At 39.3% G+C, this 24,883-nt stretch overlaps 1 protein-coding gene across 2 annotated transcripts; it reads left to right on the plus strand.

Annotated features, from left to right (window-relative positions):
• On the plus strand, positions 1 to 24,854 carry sqor (sulfide quinone oxidoreductase). Of its 2 annotated transcripts, none has more exons than XM_062035343.1 (10): positions 1 to 107; positions 442 to 633; positions 6,397 to 6,567; positions 6,671 to 6,724; positions 7,437 to 7,631; positions 10,826 to 11,035; positions 14,850 to 15,033; positions 23,245 to 23,312; positions 23,446 to 23,624; positions 24,397 to 24,854. In XM_062035343.1, exons 2-10 carry the CDS (start codon positions 448 to 450, stop codon positions 24,452 to 24,454), a joined length of 1,305 nt encoding a protein of 434 aa, XP_061891327.1. In that variant the 5' UTR covers positions 1 to 107; positions 442 to 447; the 3' UTR covers positions 24,455 to 24,854. The 2 variants fall into 2 exon arrangements, with proteins under 2 accessions (XP_061891327.1, XP_061891326.1); XM_062035342.1 differs by having other exon boundaries at positions 8 to 145; positions 24,397 to 24,851.
• Positions 24,855 to 24,883: the final 29 nt, after the last annotated feature.

The raw sequence follows: 24,883 nt of genomic DNA on the forward strand, positions 1-24,883 counted from the left end.
CTTCTGATTGGTCCATAGCTTGAGTGGGCGTGGCCAATGGGGATCATGTCGTACCAGGAAGACCAAGTTCATTTTGGGTGACTTCCTCCGCTTGTGTCACGTAAGAGGTGACTTTTTCTTCTGTATCTCCCAAGTACCTGTAAAGGTAAGAGTAGCACAAACATTATTTAATGTGACGTTGTTTAAAAACGGACGTGTAATAATGTGCATGCACGGTTATCTTAGCTAACTATCGACGCCGAAGTGACAAACAGCCAATATTAATGAATACATGTAGGCTGTTGTAGTTTTGGTTTATTTATTATTATTATTATTACGTCTTGTCTACTTAAATTACTTAAAAAAAACATAAAGAAACCCGCACCAACATACAAACACATTGCGTTGAAGACTAAAACATTATCCATTTGAAACATGTTTGTGTCCTTGTTTGTTTCCCAGCAACACATGATGGCCGCCCTGTGTCGCTCCGCGGGCTTTGGCGCCTGTCGTCTACACACAAGCTGTCGTGCTTCTGCCAAGCAACATTACAACATGCTGGTGCTCGGAGGAGGAAGTGGGGGCATAGCAATGAGCGCACGCATGAAGATGATGCTGGGTGCTGATAAAGTGGCTGTTGTGGAGCCCAGTGAGGTAAGTCACCGCTCTGATGAGGTGAGGTTGGTTACATTTGATTATCCATCCCATCCATTTTATACCGCTTGTCCCTTTTGGGGCCGCGGGGGGGTGCTGGAGCCATACTTGCCAACCCTCCCGATTTTCCCGGGAGACTCCCGAATTTCAGTGCCCCTCCCAAAAATCTCCCGGGGCAACCATTCTCCCGAATTTCTCCCGGTTTCCACCCGGACAACAATATTGGGGGCGTGCCTTAAAGGCCTACTGAAAGCCACTACTAGCGACCACGCAGTCTGATAGTTTATATACCGTATTTCCTTGAATAGCCGCAGGGGCGTTAATTAATTTTCTCACTCCGGCGTTTACCAAAAGGAATCCATAAAATTTAGGCGTGCGCTTTGAGTGTGATGTAAGCATACCATCATGAAAAGCACATTTAATAAAAAAAAAACGTTATTATGGTCTTACCTGTACTTATAAATGGAGTCCATTTGCAGCTCCTTCTGACCAAAAGCATCGATAACTTGTTTATAGAAGTCTTCCTTATTTTCTTTCTTCAGTTTTAAAAGTCTCTCTGTCTTGATGGAGATATTCCTTTAATTATTACCTCCTGCTTCCATTGAAAGTCCAGTTTAGAAAACTGTTTTATTTTAGATACCGGTATGTAATCCTCCTTGTTCAGGCAGAGGAAAAAAAAAATCTCTTGCTGCGTGTGTTCACTTCTTCTGCAGTACCGGAAGTCGCAAGAAGGATCACTAGCGCGGGAGCGCCCTCTACCACCAGGAGGCGGGAGTCATTTAATGACTTATACAGTATTTCACACACGCAGCTACGGTATATTAATAAAACATAGCTGCTTACTGTTCTCTTTAGCATACTGTACCGGTATTCAATAGCTTGGACCTTAAATCCTACTGAATAGCTCTTTATCTGTTTTCCTTTGTGCGATTGTAAACTACTGAAAGCAGCTTCCTCCATTTTGAAAATGAGGACAGGTAAAGCGTCACTCGTGACGTAACGAATTTGACCCGGTGGAAGTTCTAGACATATGCTAAATATTTTGCGAAACGAGTTTGACCCGGCGAAAATTATAGACATGCGATAATAAAATTAATATTTTGCGAAACGAATTTGATCCAGCTTCAATAATAAACCGGCGATAAGGCCAAGCATGCGTTAATTATTTTGAGAAACGAGTTTGACCCGGCAGTAATTCTAGACGTGCGAATACTATATTCCCTGCGCCAATTCAAGGAAATAATGATGAAATCTTAACATTGCAACACATGCCAATACGGCCGGGTTAATTTATAAAGTGACATTTTACATTTCCCGCTAAACTTCCGCTTGAAAACGTCTATGTATGATGACGTATGCGCGTGACGTCAATGGTTGAAACGGAAGTATTCGGACCCATAGAATCCAATACAAAAAAGCTCTGTTTTCATTTCATAATTCCACAGTATTCTGGACATCTGTGTTGGTGAATCTTTTGCAATTTGTTTAATGAACAATGAAGACTGCAAAGAAGAAAGTTGTAGGTGGGATCGGTGTATTAGCGGCTGGCTGCAGCAACACAACCAGGAAGACAGAGATGGATAGCAGACGCGTTAGTCGGCGAACTCACCTTAACTTCCTCCGTCTCGCCGACCGCATCTATGATCGGGTGAAGTCCTTCGTCGCGCCATCGATCGCTGGAACGCAGGTGAGCACGGGTGTTGATGAGCAGATGAGGGCTGGTTGGCGTAGGTGGAGCGCTAATGTTTTTAGCATAGCTCTGTGAGGTCCGGTTGCTAAGTTGCTAAGTTAGCTTCAGCGTCATTAGCAACAGCATTGTTAAGCTTTGCCAGGCTGAGAATTATTAACCGTGTAGTTACATGTCCATGGTTTAATAGTATTGTTGATCTTCTGTCTATCCTTCCAGTCAGGGATTTATTTCTTTAGTTTCTATCTGCATTTGAGACAGATGCTATCACGTTAGCTCAGTAGCTAAAGAGCTTCGCCGATGTATTGTCGTGGAGATAAAAGTCACCGTGAATGTCCATTTCGCGTTCTCGACTCTCATTTTCAAGAGGATATAGTATCCCAGGTGGTTTAAAATACAAATCCGTGATCCACAATAGAAAAAGGAGAGAGTGTGGAATCCAATGAGCCAGCTTGTACCTAAGTTACGGTCAGAGCGAAAAAAGATATGTCTTGCACTGCATTCTAGTCCGTCACTCTAACGTTCCTCATCCACGAATCTTTCATCCTCGCTCAAATTAATGGGGTAATCGTCGCTTTCTCGGTCCAAATCGCTCTAGCTGCGTTGAAAACAATAGGAAAATATGAGGAAGCGAACAACTGACTACGTCACGCTACTTCCGCTACAGGCAAGGCTTTTTTTCTATCAGAGACCAAAAGTTGCAAACTTTATCGTCGTTGTTTCTATACTAAATCCTTTCAGCAAAAATATGGCAATATCGCGAAATGATCAAGTACGACACATAGAATGGATCTGCTATCCCCGTTTAAATAAAAACATTTCATTTCAGTAGGCCTTTAATGGCACTGCATTTGGCGTCCTCTACAACCTGTCGTCACGTCCGCTTTTCCTCCGTTCAAGCAGCGTGCCGGCCCGGTCACACAATATATGCGGCTTTTACACACACACAAGTGAATGCAAGGCATACTTGATCAACAGCCATACAGGTCACACTGAGGGTGTCCGTATAAATAACTTTAACACTGTTACAAATATGCGCCACACTGTGAACCCACACCAAACAAGAATGACAAACACATTTCGGGAGAACATCCGCACCGTAACACAACATAAACACAACAGAACAAATACCCAGAACCCCTTGCAGCACTAACTCTTCCGGGACGCTACAATATACACCCCCGCTACCACCAAACCCCCCCCCAACTCCACCCACCTCAACCCCGCCGCAAACCCCACCATCTCCCGAATTCGGAGGTCTCAAGGTTGGCAAGTAGGGCTGGAGCCTATCTCAGCTGCATTCAGGCGGAAGGGGGTTACACCCTGGACAAGTCGCCACCTCATCACAGGGCCAACACAGATAGACAGACAACATTCACACTCACTTTCACACACTAGGGCCCATTTAGTGTTGCCAATCAACCTATCCCCAGGTGCATGTCTTTGGAGGTGGGAGGGGCCTATCCCCAGGTGCACGTCTTTGGAGGTGGGAGGGGCCTATCCCCAGGTGCATGTCTTTGGAGGTGGGAGGGGCCTATCCCCAGGTGCACGTCTTTGGAGGTGGGAGGGGCCTATCCCCAGGTGCATGTCTTTGGAGGTGGGAGGGGCCTATCCCCAGGTGCACGTCTTTGGAGGTGGGAGGGGCCTATCCCCAGGTGCATGTCTTTGGAGGTGGGAGGGGCCTATCCCCAGGTGCATGTCTTTGGAGGTGGGAGGAAGCCGGAGTATATTCCACAATATTGCCGAGCACATTGTCACAGGTACAAGACAGCCCGTTGCAGAAGTAAACAGTGGATATTAATCAAGGTAAGCACAGGTTATGAAATGCCATAACGTGGTGTTTTATCATACAAATTTAATTTGTTCTGAGATAGAGCTCGTATTTCAGATCAATGTACACAATTGCAATGAAATCAAATGCCGTTATTCCTTTCTGGGGCCCCCCAGAACACCACATTTTTAACATGTGACATGCTTTTAAATAAAAAAAATGAACTTTTACATCACTATTTTAACAAAACAAGACTGTATAATATACTATGAACGACTACAGTAGCTTTGAAGTAATGTAATAATGAACACCATTTACTGATTGAGATTCGGAAGTACTGTAATTTCCGGACTATAAGCCGCACCAGCTAAATTTAGGGGAAAATACAGATTGCTCCACATATATAAGCCGCAGCCGACTATAAGCCGCAGGGTATTGATGTGTAATTAGCGTAGTATATAGGGGTTCCTGCTACCACGGAGGGGATTGTCGGGACAGAGATGACTGTTTGGGAACGCAAAGCGTCCCATTTATTAACTATAAATCTTTCAATCATTCAATCAAACTTTCACATCTTTGACATGGCGAACAGCATTCATGCAGTGTACAAATAATACAACAGTATTACCGGTAGTCAGTCTTTAATCATTGTGTCATCGTCTTCCTCCTGCGTACTAAAACCAACAAAATCCTCTTCGTCGGTGTCGGAGAAGAACAGGTCCAAAATGGCGTTGTCAGCCAAGTCAAGGGTACGTGCAGCAGCTCTATTTCCTTCTTCGACAGCCAGATCGATTGCCTTTAACTTAAAAGCAGCATCATATGCACTTCTCCGTTTGTTTTCCATATTGAGGGTGTTTGCATGAACACTTCCTTCGTGCAAACTGTCGCTAACGCTCTCCTACTCTTTGTTTTGCTCTCGTTACCTGGCGCCAGATGTCTGCCTCGGTCTCGCGCATTAGGAAATATCACTGCACATCATAATGGCAGCTACACTTTCATTCTTAAAGATCTAAAACAATTATTTGGAAATGTCTGGCGGGCCAGATTGAAAAGTTTAACGGGCCGCATGTGGCCCTCAGGCCTTAATTTGCCCAGGTCTGGTCTATAGTATCAGTGCAGACACAAAAAGCAACCTGCGTTAATCAAGCCCAAGTGTCTCTCCTGGGAAACTCAACAGCAGGGGTCCCCAAACAATGGCCCGCGGGCCGGATACGGCCCCCCAGCGTCCAAAATACGGCCCGCGGGAAGTCCCAAGTAAAAAAAACTAAACTTTTTTAAAAAATTATTATTATTTTTTTATTTGTCCTTACTAGTCCATTTTCTACCGTCTCCGAGCCACTCAGGCAAATCATATTGTCTAAAAATGCATTTTACCATCGATAACGTGACATGCAGCAAGTGCGCTCTTTAAGTCAATTAGTGCGCGAGGAATATATATATATATATACACTACCGTTCAAAAGTTTGGGGTCACCCAAACAATTTAGTGGAATAGCCTTCATTTCTAAGAAGAAGAATAGACTGTGGAGTTTCAGATGAAAGTTCTCTTTTTCTGGCCATTTTGAGCGTTTAATTGACCCCAGAAATGTGATGCTCCAGAAAGTCAATCTGCTCAAAGGAAGGTCAGTTTTGCAGCTTCTGTAACGAGCTAAAGTGTTTTCAGATGTGTGAACATGATTGCACAAGGGTTTTCTAATCATCAATTAGCCTTCTGAGCCAATGAGCAAACACATTGTACCATTAGAACACTGGAGTGATAGTTGCTGGAAATGGGCCTCTATACACCTATGTAGATATTGCACCAAAAAGCAGACATTTGCAGCTAGAATAGTCATTTAGCACATTAGCAATGTATAGAGTGTATTTCTGTAAAGTTAAGACTAGTTTAAAGTTATCTTCATTGAAAAGTACAGTGCTTTTCCTTCAAAAATAAGGACATTTACATGTGACCCCAAACTTTTGAACAGTAGTGTATATATACATTTATACACACACATATATACACATTTACATATATACACACACACACACACATTTATATATATAATATATATATATATATATATATTTATAGCGCGGCCCCCAGCCAAATTGTTTTACCCCAATGCGGCCCCGGAGTCAAACATTTTGGGGACCACTGCTCAACAGTGTCAAAATAAAAGCATTTTTTATACTGATTTAAGACCGACCATAGCTCAGTCCCTATAGCTGCTGGTAGAAATGGTGATATGAACGAGATTTTGAAGCAGCCTCTATTTTATATTTTTTGTGAAAGTCTGTGCCATCATACTGTTTTTCTTTTCAGATGCACTACTATCAGCCTCTTTGGACTCTAGCGGGTGCTGGTGCTAAAACCCTTGCTTCATCCGGAAGGCCCACATCAAGTGTTATGCCCTCTGGCGTGAAGTGGGTGAAGTCTAAAGTTCAGGAAATAAACCCGGACACAAACACTGTCCGCACTGATGACGGGACCGAAGTATGTTTGCTTTCTGCTGCCTGACCACATGTGTGTTTTATAGCAACAAAGATGGATAACAATGTGTCGTACGTTGTCCTAAAATTGAATGATCTCGTCACAGATCTCCTATGAGTATCTGATTGTGGCACTTGGCTTGCAGCTCCATTTTGAAAAGGTGAGGAAGTGCTCTGTTTGCAAAACTTCTACTCTGTTATGTAGAACTGGGCGATAAATCGATTTTATTGATTACCTCAAGTTTTGATTTGCAGATGATTTAAGAAAAAAAAAGAAAAGATAAATAGTTCAGTGTTTTTCTCATCTTGCTCCAGCGTACTCTTGTCCCCCAGGAGCTTCCAAGACCATAACACAAGGTGGTTACTGCTAAAGTGAAAGAGAGCGCAGAGTTTGTTCCAAGTTTGTCTTTAGTAGTTTGGATTTGCGGCAACATATGTAGAACAAGTAACTGCACTTTGCAAATTGTATTTAAAGCCCGTTGCAGCAAAAGGCAGTAGCACAACAAACTTATTTCAGCATCTGAAACAGAGCCATCCAGCCACAAATGCAACTTTTTACAAGGCGAACAAGAACGCACTCCCGCTAAAAAGCAGCTTACTGTGGTGGAATCGTTAACTCAAGGTACCATTTATGATAAGAAAGGTCATAAATGCGAGCGATCACTAAAGATGTGGTGTCCAGATATACAGTGGAAAAGCCTGGTTGGTCCACTTACTGGAACTTTAGTGGTGCTGTTCATCTGTTCAACAAAGTTGAAAATAATCAAAAATGTTATTTTTTGTGAAAAGAATCCGAGATTGTATTTTATTGGCCAGGCCTACCGTTACCTTTTTAAGTGACTGAACCTTTTTTCTTCTTCTCCCATCTAAAAGATTAAAGGGCTTCCTGAAGGTTTTGACCGTCCAAAGATTGGCTCCAACTATTCTGTTGAAACGGTGGAGAAAACCTGGGCAGCGCTGCAGAACTTTAAAGAGGGCAACGCTGTGTTTTCATTCCCAGACACTCCAGTGAAATGTGCCGGAGCTCCACAGAAGATCATGTACCTCTCAGATGCTTTCCTTAGAAAGGTGAGTCAAAAAAATGCAGGTGCCACATGACATTGCACACCTTTTAAACTTTAATATTATCCAATATACAAAAAATACATTATCATACTTTCCAAACATTTTATTTGGTTAAAATACTTAAATTTCTGCTTGACTTATGGTTTTAGAGCAAGTTATCCATCAAATTGTACACTGTAAAAATGACAATACAATTTACTGTAAAATGTGCCATGTTTTTACAGCATATTACTGTAAATTGAAAAAAATTCTACCACTGTTTTTTTATGGGAAATTGTGTCGACTGAGCTGCCAGTGATATTACTGTAAGATCTATTTTTACTGTTAATGGTAAAACTATCACAGTTTTTTAACGGTAAAAAATTGGTAGCTCAGTTGCCAGAATAAAATAAAAACGATGGTAAAGTTTTTCCATTTACTGTAATATGTTGCAAAAAACTGTACATTTTACAGTAAAATTCTGGTGATTTAGTTGCTAGTTTTTTTCACTGTAAAAAAAATAGATAGATTTTTTTACAGTGTACGTAAAAAATATATATAATAATTAGGGATGTCTGATAATGGCTTTTTGCCGATATCCAATATTCCGATATTGTCCAACTCTTAATTACCGATACCGATATCAACCGATACCGATATATACAGTGGTGGAATTAACACATTATTATGCCTAATTTGGACAACCAGGTATGGTGAAGATAAGGTCCTTTTTTTAAAAATTAATAAAATAAGATAAATAAATTAAAAACATTTTCTTGAATGAAAAAGAAAGTAAAACAATATAAAAACAGTTACATAGAAACTAGTAATGAATGAAAATTAACTGTTAAAGGTTAGTACTATTAGTGGAGCAGCAGCACGCACAATCATGTGTGCTTACGGACTGTATCCCTTGCAGACTGTATTGATATATATTGATATATAATGTAGGAAGCAGAATATTAATAACAGAAAGAAACAACCCTTTTGTGTGAATGAGTGTAAATGGGGGAGGGAGGTTTTTTGGCTTGGTGCACTAATTGTAAGTGTATCTTGTGTTTTTTATGTTGATTTAATTAAAAAAACAAAAAAAAACAGATACCGATAATAAAAAAAAACGATACCAATAATTTCAGATATTACATTTTAAAGCATTTATCTAATAATACTCAAATTCATACATAATTCTTTGTTACAAGCAGCCCTCTAGCAGCCATAACTACAATGTGGCCCTCAATGAAATTGAGTTTGACAACTCTGTATTAAACAATATCCAATTGTATTTACAATCCGCAAAGTATGTGAAAATACTGCCTAAACATCACAAAACGCCACAAATTCAGTCTTTTGAATATTCCGCTCTGTAAACTTTTGGGTATTTCCGGAGATTGACATCACAATGGGAATGCTTCTGCTTTCTGACCGTGTTATCAGATCAATCATACTGAAAGTACGCAAAAATTAGACAAAGGTGTGCCGTCAATCATTCACAATCCTCATATAAGACATACAAATACAGTACAGGCCAAAAGTTTGGACACACCTTCTCATTCAATGCCTTTTCTTTATTTTCATGACTATTTACATTGTAGATTGTCACATCAAAACTATGAATGAACACATGTGGAGTTATGTACTTAACAAAAAAAAAAAGGTGAAATAACTGAAAACATGTTTTATATTCTAGTTTCTTCAAAATAGCCACCCTTTGCTCTGAGTACTGCTTTGCACACTCTTGGCATTCTCTCCATGAGCTTCAAGAGGTAGTCACCTGAAATGGTTTTCACTTCACGGGTGTGCTTGACGCTCATCGAGAGAATGCCAAGAGTGTGCAAAGCAGTAATCAGAGCCACACCTACTGGTGTTGGTGGTTACTTCCTTGTCCCGCAAGGAAAAGCATCTGATTGGCTCATACCTAACCTCCACCCCTCTTTCAATGTACGCCATTTAAGAGTTGTGATTGGATATATAACATATTTATCCCACCCATCGACAAGACAAAATTAAATATCATTGGATTTCGTTTCTGTCAATTTCTTTGTCTCGTATTTATACTTTTACTAACATGTCACTTACTTGTTTTATCGTCCTAGTCAACGTGCCTTTGTTTTGATTACTGATCATCTTATTTTTACCTGCTCCTGTAGTAGAATTTCTGACCTTTGACCTATATTTCATGTCTGTCAAGAATGTACGCTCATTTAATTTCTCTTCTATTCTGTGCCATTGAATGAACCGGGTGTGGGACAAAAGTGAATATTAAGTCGTGCCACCCTGTCTACAGAATGTTTTGATTGTCTAAGTATGATTAAGGAATCCAAGGATGTTGCAAAAACAAACATGTCAAAGACCACAAGAGTGACGCACAAGAAAAAACAGTGACGCACGAAGAGACAGATAAAAATGGCAGGAGACCGGGACTCGAGAGAGATTGTTTTTTGTGAGTCCTCCGGAGGACGTTTGTGTGTCTGCATGGACAGCTCAATCTGACTTGATAATGGGTAAATAAACTTTTTGTACTAAATTCACTTTTGTTGCTGTTTAAGCTTCGGACAATCCACTACACTCCGATGTAAAAAAAATAAAATAAAATTGTTGATGCGTGCATCGTAATAATGTTTCATAGCACACATACATACTTGCTTTGCCAGAGACGTAGCATGAAAAACAATGCCTGTAAGATATGTATATGCATTGACCTGTAGAGCAAAGAATGACTAACTACATCACTCTTGGCCGTAAAATCATGCTACTTTTGTGTGAAACAAAAGCGTTGCAGATAGTCTAAATAAAGGTGCTTGCAAATACATTTTAAACAAGGGTCTTATCTTTTATACATTGTTTTGGGTGACTAATTTTACTGTAGTGTTGACTAAAACTAAATCAATTTAGATGACTAAAATTGGACTAAAACTAAAATACTTTTTCGCCAAAAGATGACTCTAACTAAATTAAAAACTGCTGTCCAAATCAACACTGGTAGTCAAGGCCATGTAAGGAATATATTGTGAAGCATGATGCTGAAATACCCCAAAATTATCAATAGGAATTTATGGGAATTAAAATTCTACTTCCTTCAATTGGAATTGAGATTTTGTGTACAACCTTAATTCAAGTTAATGTCTCCCTAAGTCAGCTGGTAAAGGCTCCAGATTAATGAATGATTAAACTTATCAGTGTCTAAATGTTTATTTTTCTCGTATGTGTTTGATCTGAAGACAGGAAAGAGGGCGAGGGCCAATATTATTTACAACACATCCCTGCCAGTGCTGTTTGGAGTCAAGAAATATGCTGATGCACTCTGGGACATCGTCAAGGAACGTGACATAAAAGTGAACCTGAGGCAGAACCTGATTGAAGTCAGGGCAGACAAGCAAGAAGCCGTGTTTGAAAATCTTGACAAACCGGGCGAGACGACTGTGTTGCAGGTAACTCTTAAAATAATAATAATAATAATACCTGGGATTTATATAGCGCTTTTCTAAATACCCAAAGTCGCTTTACACGTGTGTGTGTGGGGGGGGGGGGGGTTGTGTATGCTTTTCATATCATCTGATCAGTACTCTTGCAACGGTTCCTGGGCTTAAAACATGTCTGAACCCTTTTTTAAAGAGGACATATGATGATGCTAATCTACATTTTACACACTTGTGTCCTAAAAAGCAGTATAGCAGTTGATCCAACTTTGTATTGGCCTAAATTGGGGGAAAAAACTGTCAGCATACAATGTTGTGGACAAAAAAACACAATATGTATTTTATAGCCATCAGAGCAGCCACCAGCCACAGCACTCCAGATATAGTGGGTTGCTTCCCCCAGCAGCAAGTGGCCACTTTCAGCAGCCCAGTGATAAGACAATACTGCCAAATCACTTGAAGACCCTGCAAAGGTCGTCACAAAAGACATTTTATAATACAAAATCCAGAACCAGTGAAGTTGTCACGTTGTGTGAATCGAAAATATAAACAGAATATCATGATTTGCAAATCCTTTTCAACTTATATTCAATTGAACAGACTGCAAGACAAGATATTTAGTGGTTGAAATGAGAAACATTTTTTATTTTTTTTAAAATAACCATTTACTTAGAATTTAATGGCAGCGACACATTGCAAAAAAAGTTGTCACAGGGGCTGTTTTACCACTGTGTTACATGGCCTTTCCTTTTAACAACACTCAGTAAAGGTTTGGGAACTGAGGAGACACATTTTAGAAGCTTTTCAGGTGGAATTCTTTCCCATTCTTGCTTGATGTACAGCTTAAGTTGTTCAACAGTCCGGGGGTCTCCCTTCTGCTATTTTAGGCTTCATAATGCCAAACACATTTTCAATGGGAGACAGGTCTGGACTACAGGCAGGCCAGTCTAGTACCCGCACTCTTTTACTATGAAGCCACGTTGTTGTAACTTGTGGCTTGGCATTGTTTTGCTGAAATAAGCAGGGGCGTCCATGAAAAAGACGTTGCTGGGATGGCAACATATGTTGCTCCAAAAGCTGTATGTACCTTTCAGCATTAATGGTGCCTTCACAGATGTGTAAGTTACCCATGTCTTGGCCACTAATACACCCCCATACCATCACACATGCTGCCTTTTACACTTTGCGCCTAGAACAATCCGGATGGTTCTTTTCCTCTTTGGTCCGGAGGACACGACGTCCACAGTTTCCAAAAACAATTTGAAATGTGGACTTGTCAGACCACAGAACACTTTTCCACTTTGCATCAGTCCAGGCATCAAATTCCAAATGAGCTAACATTTGCAAAAAATAACAAAGTTTACCAGTTGGAACATTGAATATCTTGTCTTTGCAGTCTATTCAATTGAATATAAGTTGAAAAGGATTTGCAAATCATTGTATTCTGTTTTTATTTACCATTTACACAACGTGACAACTTTACTGCTTTTGTATTTACTTTATTTAAACCTTTATAATTATTCATTTTAGATTTGATGTGGAATCAAGTAAAAAGATGTCTCGTTCTTGTGAACCCTTATCAGTAAAGGTTTGGTACAACGACCGTAAACGATAGCATGAACATTTTGCTAATCTTTTTTTGCTTCCTAATAATTTTTTTTATGATTGCTAGAGGGGGCACCATTTTCTCGCTCCTGGTGGGGAGGCTTTTAACTCAAAGTTTTGCTCGCAACTCAGAACCCAGAAAGCAGAGAGACTACTATCTTTGTTTGCTCAACAAAGAAAATACGAAGCCACAAGCTATGAAAATGAACAAAGTTAGAAGACTTATGCATGGATCAGCTTTCTGTTGACACCGTGGAGAAACTGCAGTTTCAAAATCTCATGTAGCAAATACAAATAGGGCTTTTTCCACAACTGTTTATAATCATTTTTTTTCTAATTAAGACAGTGGTTCTCAAACTTTTTTTGTCATCCCCCACTTTGGACAAGGGGGAGTTTTCAAGCCCCACCTGCCCCCAACGCCCCAACAGAACGCTAATGCCAAGCTTAACATTTTCAAATGTATTGAACATCAAGTAACATCAAGTTGTATACATTCAAACTCAATAACATAAAATAACATCAAGTTCAATAATAAATAAAATAACTGTGCAGCTGTGGTATAACTTGCATCAAGTTCAATATCAAATAAAATAACTTGCATCAAGTTCAATAATAAATCAAAACAAGTGTTATAACTTGCATCAAGTTCAATAATAAATCTAATAAAAGTGTTATAACTTGCATCAAGTTCAATATCAAATAAAATAACTTCCATCAAGTTCAATAATAAATCAAAACAAGTGTTATAACTTGCATCAAGTTCAATAATAAATCTAATAAAAGTGTTATAACTTGCATCAAGTTCAATATCAAATTAAATAACTTCCATCAAGTTCAATAATAAATCAAAACAAGTGTTATAACTTGCATCAAGTTCAATAATAAATCAAATAAAAGTGTTATAACTTGCATCAAGTTCAATATCAAATAAAATAACTTGCATCAAGTTCAATAATAAATCAAAACAAGTGTTATAACTTGCATCAAGTTCAATAATAAATCAAATAAAAGTGTTATAACTTGCATCAAGTTCAATAATAAATCAAAAAAAGTGTTATAACTTGCATCAAGTTCAATAATAAATCAAATAAAAGTGTTATAACTTGCATCAAGTTCAATAATAAATCAAAAAAAGTGTTATAACTTGCATCAAGTTCAATAACAAATAAAAAAAAGTGTTATAACTTGCATCAAGTTCTATAATAAATCAAATAACTTGCATCAAGTTCAATAATAAATAAAAATAAAAGTGCCACTTTGCAATCTTTGCAAGAAAAAAGGAGGAGCTATGCATTTGGCAAGACAGGGAAAGTGAAGATGAGTTTTACAGTACTCCAGCATTAGTGGTTGCAATGAGCCTGTTTTGCACTGCACAGCTTTTCAAATGGGGGTTGCAGGCTTGACACTGCCACTGTTAAAACCTCATTGAGTTCGGGGCTGAGCTGCTTTGACGCAAGTGCTTCCCCGTGAATGACACATTGTGTCCAATGTGCATTTGGTGCAACCCTCTTTATTAGAGCCTGCAGCTCGTTTCTTGACTTTGCCATGGTCTGCGCGCCATCAGAGCAAAAGCCCACACAGTTTTCCCATTTAAGGTCGTGTTCTTTGAGGAAACTGTCCATTATCTTGAACAGCTCATCAGCATTGGCTCTATTTTTGATGTATTTGCAAAACAGCAAATCCTCGCACAGTGACTCGCCATTCACAAAGCTTCCGCTTAGCCCCGCCCCCATTAGTTACTGTTGCTATGTCTGTCAAACTTTCGCTCCTACCTAGAAATGTAAAGCATACAGGAAAAATAAGTAATTTACATTTATTTATACAGCGGATTTCACAGACAGAATCACAAAGTGATTTCCAGTGTGTATAGAAAATGAAAACATAGCAAAAAAAAAATATCTAAGAATATAATTGAAAAAAAAAAAAAAATTTAAAGGGAAATTTCGTCCCGTTCCTCGCGCCCCACCTGTCATGTCTCTATTCCCCACCAGTGGGGCGCGCCCCACACTTTGAGAAACGCTGAATTAAGATATTTCTATTCAATTTTGGGATTGTTTTTAAATGTTTTTCATCAGTGTTGTATTGAAGCAGGTATCAAGTGTCAAATATGTTTTCCAAGTATCGGTATCAAGTTGACAGTTGAAGTATTATGACAATCCTAACACCAACACATGACCGAGATATTCCACCAAGTAACTGTTCTCCTTGGGCTCTTCTTCAGTACGATATGCTCCATGTCACTCCACCCATGGGACCCAACTCCGTAGTTAAAGGCAGCCCACTGGCAGACGAGGCTGGCTGGCTGGATGTGGACAAAGAAAACCTTCAACATAAGAAGTACCCTAATGTGTTTGGGATTGGAGACTGCACCAATTTGCCCACTTCCAAAACGGCTGCTGCTGTTGGTAAGTAGTCTTTATCATTACCTTGGCTAGATACGATGGACGATGGGGACATACAGGATCTTTTTAATGATATTGCTGGAGATTAAATTGCCTCTTCTGAAACATGTGTAAGACATCAAGACACTACAAAGGTAAATGTTCTGATGGTGTGTGCGCCACGTAAGGCAAAATGTGTATTGTGTATAAATTGTCATTACTGGTCGGCAGACTTATTTGAATTGTACACAAATTTAAGATTGAAACTCTGTTTATTTGTTTAAGATGGATTAGTTGCTGCTTTGGTAGCAATTAGTCGTCTTGGGGTCGATCACACAATGTACTGTATACCCCTCAAACTACTGGAGGACTTGGCATTTCCTAATGATCGTAGGAGATTTGTGGTATGTTATGCCCTTACAAGGGTCACCCAAGATGAACAGGTCCTATGAGAGGGACCAGACAAAGTAGAGTTAAAAAAAACCCTGATGATATTACAATGTTAGACCAGGTTTTCCCTTGCCTAGTACAGGCCACCGAAGCCCCCATCTGGAGCCATGCAGGTATTTCTGGGTATTTTTTAATTTCTGGTGCTTCTCTCAGTGCTCAATATTAATTATAATAGGAAACCTCATCATGGCATTGCGAGTATCGAAGCTACTAATTCCGAGACTTCATGATTGTGTCGCAACCACTCCTTCCAGGTTTGAAGTGCGCATTGGCAATTTTTGAAAATACCCTTGTAGTCTGTGAATGCGGCATGCATTGCTCCACACAACACCAGTTCCGTCTCCTACACACCACCCCCTAATTATTGGTTCCCACAATAAATACTCAACATAAATAGGAGACAACTACAAATATTACAAATCACAAAAAATGAATGAACAAAGTTTACATATGTTGGATGGTTGGATGGTCATCCTTATTGTCATAAAGTGGAGAAGTTCGTTAAATCGGAGTTGCAGTTCATAAAAATCTAAAATATTTAGAAAGGGGTGCCAACTTCACAAATAACAAAAACATTTCCAAGAAAATTAATCCACAAACGGTTTGAAGGCCACCAACGTTCTTATGCTGCTTCTGCCTCTGACGGTTTGTTTTCTTCAGAAAACTCACCATTGCCGTCTACTCATCGATCGAGAAGTATTTTGAAAAATACCCTATCATTCATTTTCATGACATTTGTCACTTGATTGACATACGTGGCAACTGAGGGTCTTTTAAAATGCCCGTTGATGTGGTGGTGGTGAAGTAAAAAAGGAAAACTTGATAGTCAGATTTTATTGCAACACAGCCTCTCTCTCCACACAACACACCTGCAATCAAGAGTCCAAATAGCAACTGCACAGACAGTCTTCACAAAAATGGCTGCTACATCCTCCTTGCGATACCAAATTAAGGGTCTCAGAAATCTAGTTTCCTTACATAAGCCAGCAAGCCATCGAGTTTTCCCTCTAATTTATTTCTTCTAAAGCAGCGGTTCTTAACCCGGGTTCGATCAAACCCTAGGGGTTCGGTGAGTCGGCCTCAGTGGTTCGGCGGAGCCTCCGCCACGGAGGTAAAGACACATCCGACTTATCGTGTAAATAAAAACTTCTCCCTATCAGTGTATTATGGATACCCCCAAACAATGTTCCCTCTAATTTTCCATCTGATTTGCAGGTTTTTTGATTGATTGATTGAAACTTTTACTAGCAGATTGCAAAGGAAGAGAATACATGATATGAAACAGTACAGTTTACACAGTACAGTACATATTCCGTACAATTGACCACTAAATGGTAACACCCCAATAAGTTTTTCAACTTGTTTAAGTCGTGGTCCACGTTAATCAATTCATGGTAAAGTGTGTAAGGTGTGTAATTTGTTGTGAGTTTACACACTGTGTTGGTTTTGTTCTCTGAACAAGGTGATGTTCATGCACGCTTCATCAAGTGCACCAGTAAAACAACGCATGACTTTTCTTGAATTTGAAAAAAACTAAACATTTTATTTTTCACTAAAGAAGGTTTGGGTGAATGGGCATATGAAGCTGGTGGGGTTCGGTACCTCCAACAAGGTTAAGAACCACTGTTCTAAAGGGTCTAAAAATGACTTTGGGAGCTGGGCAAAAGTAAGACGCAAAAAACCTACAACACCAATGTCATGTTCAAAGTTGTGGAACTTATCAGCAACTACCAGAGGAGGAGACTCGAGTCATGCGACTTGGACTCCAGTCAGAATCAAGTCACAATTTTGATGACTTTGGACTCGACTTGACACTATCATCCAAGACTTGCAATTCGACTCTGACTTCTTGTGACGTTATGAGTTCTTTCTGTTAGTGAGTACTTTGTAATCACTTTTGACATTAACCTCACAGTATACATGTCTTTGAAAACAGGCATGGAACTGACTACACAACAAGCTGTCTAAACTTACGCTACCACAAAATTAGGACACAACACACAAAACAAAGTAATGCACACACTAACTACTGCTATACTATGGGTGGCATCATAAACAATAACTAACACACATAAAACAAAACTTAAAGGCCTACTGAAAGCCACTACTAGCGACCACACAGTCTGATAGTTTATATATCAATGATGAAATCTTAACATTGCAACACATGCCAATACGGCCGGGTTAACTTATAAAGTGCCATTTTAAATTTCCCGCTAAACTTCCGGTTCGAAACGCCTCTGAGGGTTGACGTATGCGCGTGACGTCAATCATTGAAACGGAAGTATTCGGACACCATTGAAGTCAATACGAAATAGCTCTGTTTTCATCTCATTATTCCACGTGATTCTGGACATCTGTGTTGGTGAATCTGTTGCAATTTGTTCATTGCATTATGGAGAAAGAAGCTGAGCAAGCAAAGAAAAAAGTTGTCGGTGCGAAGCGTCTATTTTGCGAGGGAAGTCAGCAACAACATGTACACAGCCGGCGCTTCTTTGTTTACATTCCCGAAAGATGCAGTCAAGATGGAAGAACTCGGACAACAGAGACTCTTACCAGGAGGACTTTGATTTGGATACACAGCTGCGCTTCCAAACATTTGATCGCTTGCTATAACTAGCTCGAGCTAGTAGCTAGGAGCTAGGAGTTAGCATTAGGATTAATTTGTGTCATATTAAATATAAGCCTGGTTGTGTTGTGGCTAATAGAGTATATATATGTCTTGTGTTTATTTACTGTTTTAGTCATTCCCAGCTGAATATCAGGTCCCACCCGCGCGCTTCCAAACATTTGATTGCTTGCCCGTACGTGCGTGTCATGTACGTAACTTTGATTAAATATATAAGCTTTATGAACCTTGGGTTAGGTGAACGGTTGTTTGGGCTGAGTGAGTGTGTGTGTTATGCAGGTGTTTGAATTGTATTGGCGGGTTATATATACGGGATCCCGTCCATATTACCCGCTCGAGCTATAACTAGCTCGAGCTAGTAGCTAGGAGCTAGCATAACAAACACCTAGGTGTTTTTATGCGGGATTAATTTGTGTCATATTAAATATAAGCCTGGTTGTGTTGTGGCTAATAGAGTATATATATGTCTTGTGTTTATTTACTGTTGTAGTCATTCCCAGCTGAATATCAGGTCACCCCCGGCTCTCACAGCATCTTCCCTATCTGAATAGCTTCAACTCCCCACTAGTCCTTCACTTGCACTTTACTCATCCACAAATCTTTCATCCTCGCTCAAATTAATGGGGAAATTGTCGCTTTCTTGGTCCGAATCTCTCTCACTTCATGCGGCCATCATTGTAAACAATAGGGAACTTTGCGTATATGTTCAACTGACTACGTCACGCTACTTCCGGTAGGGGCAAGCCTTTTTTTTATCAGATACCAAAAGTTGCAATCTTTATCGTCGTTGTTCTCTACTAAATCCTTTCAGCAAAAATATGGCAATATCGCGAAATGATCAAGTATGACACATAGAATAGATCTGCTATCCCCGTTTAAATAAAAAAATGTCATTTCGGTAGGCCTTTAATACTTTACAAATTGCAACACAAAAGTCGATGGAAAACTGGAACTCCCCAGATACGTCAGAGCAGCCAGATCAAATGTAATGCAATTCATGTACTGTATAATGTAAATCAATCAAAACTTGCGCATTTTTCAATCGATTGATGGACGATTTATTCTGTAGTATTTTGCAATGCAACTCTTTGAGTGACAGGTGACAACAAGCGGTCACAACAGATAAGTTTGCTTCGACATGTCAAATTAGGTGGAACACTGATTATAAGTGTATATTATAAGTGTAAAATTGTATATTTTGACACTGTTATGTTGAAAACAGCTCTTCTTAAGGGAAGATGTTCTCGGTGTTACCCAATGTGTTTGTTGATCTGTTTTAAATGTGTTTCTTTTACTGTCTAGTTGGAGTCAAGTTTGCCATAATGAATATTTAACTACTAGCCGCCCAGAGTGACCGTGCAGCAATTACAATAGACTGTAAAGTTAAGTAGAGGGTCACAATATATGGACTGCGTATTTAAGACCCCTCCTTTATGTTGATGTTGACACGTAAGAACACACCCACCTACGTCCACTTGACCAGCGCCTCCCTTCAACATGTCAGACACACCCACATACTGATATATATTCGATTTTGCAAAACCTATGCAGTGTTTCCCACACATTCATTTATTTGTGGCGGCCCACCACGAAAGAATTACGTCCGCCACAAATAGATTTTTTTTTTTTTTTTAATTGTTTTTTTAAATTTTATTTTATTTTATTTATTTTTTTGTCCTGTCCAGCTTCTCAGGCAAATCATATAGTTGATGTAGATGCCCATATAGGCTGTTCACATTGACTTTACAAAAGAGAAGTGTAGGATACTTCTCTTGTTGCCTTATTTGTATTTGACCACTACTGTTTTCTGTTTATTTGTTACTGACTGTGGCAGGACACCTCTGCCTCTGTTTCACTTTATGTTGCTGGTAAATAATATGCTTGTAGTAGTAGGCTAAAGTTAAATTATTTAGTATGCACTAATTAAAGGGGCAGAGCTTTAAGAGACATTTTAGCTTTTAAATTTTATAAGATATATTTTTTGTAAGAACCACAATTAATAAATATATTTCAGTGAATAACTTATTGTTCAAATCTGTATATAAATATGTACATAAAGTGTTGTAATTATATTGTAAAATGGATGGATGGACGTTTAAAACAAAACTGTTATTATTAATTAGTAAGTATACATTTTTTGAGCCTTTTTGGAGAAAATCATATCATTGTAGTAAATTATGCAAATTACTCGATGTCATTGTGACCACGCCCATAGCCACGCCACCACCGCCACAGGTATCTTGGCAGTTTATGGGAAACACTGCTATGGCATTAAAACCAATGATATGTAGTACTCTGGTCGCTAGGTGGCAGTAACGTCACAAGGATGTCATGCAGTGCTTCTCTATTTTCTGTTGCGACCTCCCAAGATGGAAGAAAAGGTTTCGTCCCCCATTGTGTATTTAGTCTGTAACAGAAAAGCTGTAAAGTGCAGCAGTTTGCCTGGAAAAAAAACCAAAAACATTATTTAAACTATAAGAAAGTGAACCATTTGATACTGAAATAAAATTAAGTAAACGCAAAAAACAATAATACATTGAAATTGATCAGCAACATCAAGCCATGGCGCACAATATATTTAACACTTCAACCTACAAATCATAAATGAATTAAAAACAATTTGTGCTGATTTTATTTATTTATATACCGTATTTTTCGGAGTATAAGTCGCTCCGGCCGAAAATGCATAATAAAGAAGGAAAAAAACATAAGTCGCATTTATGGGGGAAATGTATTTGATAAAAGCCAACAGCAAGAATAGACATTTGAAAGGCAATTTAAAATGTGTAAAGAATAGTGAACAACAGGCTGAATAAGTGTACGTTATATGAGGCATAAATAACCAACTTAACGTAACATATTATGGTAAGAGTCATTCAAATAACTATAACATATAGAACATGCTATACGTTTACCAAACAATCTGTCACTCCTAATCGCTAAATCCCATGAAATCTTATACGTCTAGTCTCTTACGTCAATGACATCAATAATATTATTTCATATTTGACGCTAATGTGTTCATCATTTCACACATACGTCGCTCCTGACTATAAGTCGCACCCAAACTATGAAAAAAAACTGCCACTTATAGTCCGAAAAATACGGTACTTAAGTATTTATTTTGATCAAAAGAGGACGTTTTTGAAGCATGAAAATGATAAAGTGTCACACCCTCCCCCCACTAACTTGGGCCCCGCCCTACTATTTGAGAAGAACTGAAGTAAGGTGATGTTCCCAACATTATATAAAAGGAATGGAATACAATCCTTCATTGAACAAATCACATTTCTGTTGCACTTTTCCCACCTCCAAAGGAAAAATCTAACCAAATAAAGGCAGTAGAGATTGGATGTTTTATACGATCATCTCTGGAGTAGCGCCAAAAAGACAATGAAACTTGACTAACTTTGAGCATAACAAGGTTTTCTGGAGTTGAACCTGCGGGAGGATCATGACCGCTGCCACGGGGGAGCACTGAGGAAGGAGCAAATTAGTCCAGGTGATGCGGCCTGCTGCCGCTTTCAATTTCCTCTGAGGCCCACCTGGAGTGACGGGGGCATATCCCCCATCTAGAAAAATCCTCAGTTGTAAGTCAACTGGCCTCCCTCCCACCGAAGTAGGAGTAGGTTGTTAATGTCCGACTCCATTCATTGACCCGTGTAAGACAACTCTAGTAGTTGCAATGCTTTTCATCTGAATTGTTTCCAAGGTGACATTCAAAGGCAAAAGCCACTTTTAATCCCTTGGCTGCCGGGTTCCCCTTCTTCTGTTCGGCAGAGTTGTTGGCATGTTGTACAAAAGCCAAAAGCAGTGAAGTTGTCACGTTGTGGAAGTCGTAAATAAAAACTGAATTCAATGATTTGCAAATCCTTTTCAACTTATATTCAATTGACTAGACTGCAAAGACAACATATTTCATGTTCACACTGAGAAACACAATTTTTATTTTTTTTTGCAAATCATTAACTTAGAATTTTACTATGAAGCCACGCTGTTGTAACACGTAACTTGGCATTGTCTTGCTGAAATAAGCAGGGGCGTCCATGGTAACGTTGCTTGGATGGCAACATATGTTGCTCCAAAAGCTGTATGTACCTTTCAGCATTAATGGTGCCTTCACAGATGTGTAAGTTACCCATGTCTTGTGCACTAATACACCCCCATACCATCACACATGCTGCCTTTTACACTTTGCACCTAGAACAATCCGGATGGTTCTTTTCCTCTTTGGTCCGGAGGACACGACGTCCACAGTTTCTAAAAACAATTTGAAATGTGGACTCGTCAGACCACAGAACACTTTTCCACTTTGCATCAGTCCATCTTAGATGAGCTCGGGCCCAGCAAAGCCGGCGGCGTTTCTGGGTGTTGTTGATAAATGGCTTTGGCTGTGCATGGTACAGTTTTAACTTGCACTTACAGATGTAGCGACCAACTGTAGTTACTGACAATGGTCTTCTGAAGTGTTCCTGAGCCCATGTGGTGATATCCTTTACACACTGATGTCAGTTTTTGATGCAGTACCGCCTGAGTGATCCAAGGTCACAGGCATTCAATGTTACGTGCTGTGATTTCTCCACATTCTCTGAACCCTTTGATGATATTACGGAGCGTAGATGGTGAAATTCCTTGCAATAGCTGGTTGAGAAATGTTGTTTTCAAACTGTTGGACAATTTTCTCAGGCATTTGTTGACAAAGTGGTGACCCTCGCCCCATCCTTGTTTGTGAATGACTGAGCATTTCATGGAAGCTGCTTTTATACCCAATCATGGCACCCACCTGTTCCCAATTAGCCTGTTCACCTGTGGGGTGTTCCAAATAAGTGTTTGATGAGCATTCCTCAACTTTATCAGTCTTTTTTGCCACTTGTGCCAGCTTTTTTGAAACATGTTGCAGGCATCAAATTCCAAATGAGCTAATATTTGCAAAAAATAACAAAGTTTTCCAGTATGTTGTCTTTGCAGTCTATTCAATTGGATATAAGTTGAAAAGGATTTGTTGTATTCTGTTTTTATTTACCATTTACACAACGTGACAACTTCACGGCTTTTGGGTTTTGTATATTTCTTGTCCTGGGAATATGATTTGTTGTCATTTCTAACATAATGTGCATTTCAATAAGCGTAAGGCAGCATTTGTTTTTTTGTTTCAGCTGCACAGTCTGCTGTTCTGCACCGAAGCATCAAAAAGATATTGAAAAATGAGAAACCTGATAAAAAGGTAAAGCAAATACGCAGCGCGACAACATCAAGGTTTATGTATCTGTATAGCTTAATTTCAAAATGTCATAATGCATGACCTCTGCAAGTTTCTATCAAAATACATCAAGGCTAACACGTTGTCTCCTTAACAGTATGATGGCTACACTTCCTGTCCGCTGGTTACCAGCTACAACACCGTCGTCCTGGCAGAGTTTGACTACAACCTTCAGCCACTGGAGACATTCCCCATTAACCAAGCCAAGGAAAGGAGACTCATGTACTACATGAAAGCTGATGTGATGCCTCACCTCTACTGGCTTGGACTCCTCAAGTATGTGCACTCCATGACACCTAGGGCAGGGGTCGGCAACCCAAAATGTTGAAAGAGCCATATTGGACCAAAAATACAAAAACAAATCTGTCTGGAGCCGCAAAAAATTAAAAGCCATATTACATGTGTCATGAGATATAAATGTAATTAAGAGGACTTAAAGGAAACTAAATGAGCTCAAATATAGCTACAAATGAGGCATAATGATGCAATATGTCGCTAGCCTAAATAGCATGTTAGCATCGATTAGCTTGCAGTCATGCAGTGACTAAATATGTCTGATTAGCACTCCACACAAGTCAATAACATCAACAAAACTCACCTTTGTGCACTCACGCACAACGTTAAAAGTGTGGTGGACAAAATGAGACAGAAAAAGAAGTGGCATAAAACACGTCCTAGAAAGTCGGAGAAAGTTATACATGTAAACAAACTATACGGTGAGTTCAAGGACCGACAAAATGAGTAGGACAAAACGGCGCTCGCCAAATACTGGAATCAGTGAAGCATGTTTAATATAACAATTAGGGAGGTTTGTGTCATGTTTGTCCTCCTACACAAACCATACTAAAACAAAAAAATTGATTTTTTTCCCCTCATCTTTTTCCATTCTTCATACATTTTTGAAAAATCTCCAGAGAGCCACTAGGGCGGCGCTAAAGAGCCGGCTCTAGAGCCGCGGGTTGCCGACCCCCGACCTCTACCATTCTGTCCAACTATGTGATGCCGAGTTACTACCTTCTGCATTGTTCTTCCTGTGTGTCGTGTTTAGGGGCTTATGGGGCGGACCAGAACCCTACAGGAAACTTCTGCATCTTGGAATGAAATAAATAAAAAGACTGAGAATTCATGTAAGATTTTGCTTTAATATTACTTAATAGAACATTATATAGTCTAATCATATCTACAAATCGGCAATTCAAAGTAAACTGGCAAAATGTTTCATAGCACATGGAAAATGATTCATGATTCATTTGTCAACAATGGTACTTCTTGTGTATCTTCTATCAAATAGTTGCTATGCACAGCATGGGTTAGTTTAACTCCAGTTGCACAATAACAGATATGACCTACGATTTTACGTTGCTCATGTTAAGGTTAATTGCAATTATTTTGATTAATCACAATAAAATAATTCATTTTTCATCTATACTAATCATGTTTCATTTTACTGGAGCAAAGACACTCAACAAAGAGAGGGATGTATACACTTACAAAGAGAGGGATGTATACACTTACAAAGAGAGGGATGTATACAC

This window comes from Entelurus aequoreus, linkage group LG24 (genome assembly GCF_033978785.1).
Source record: "Entelurus aequoreus isolate RoL-2023_Sb linkage group LG24, RoL_Eaeq_v1.1, whole genome shotgun sequence".
Lineage (NCBI taxonomy): Eukaryota > Metazoa > Chordata > Actinopteri > Syngnathiformes > Syngnathidae > Entelurus > Entelurus aequoreus.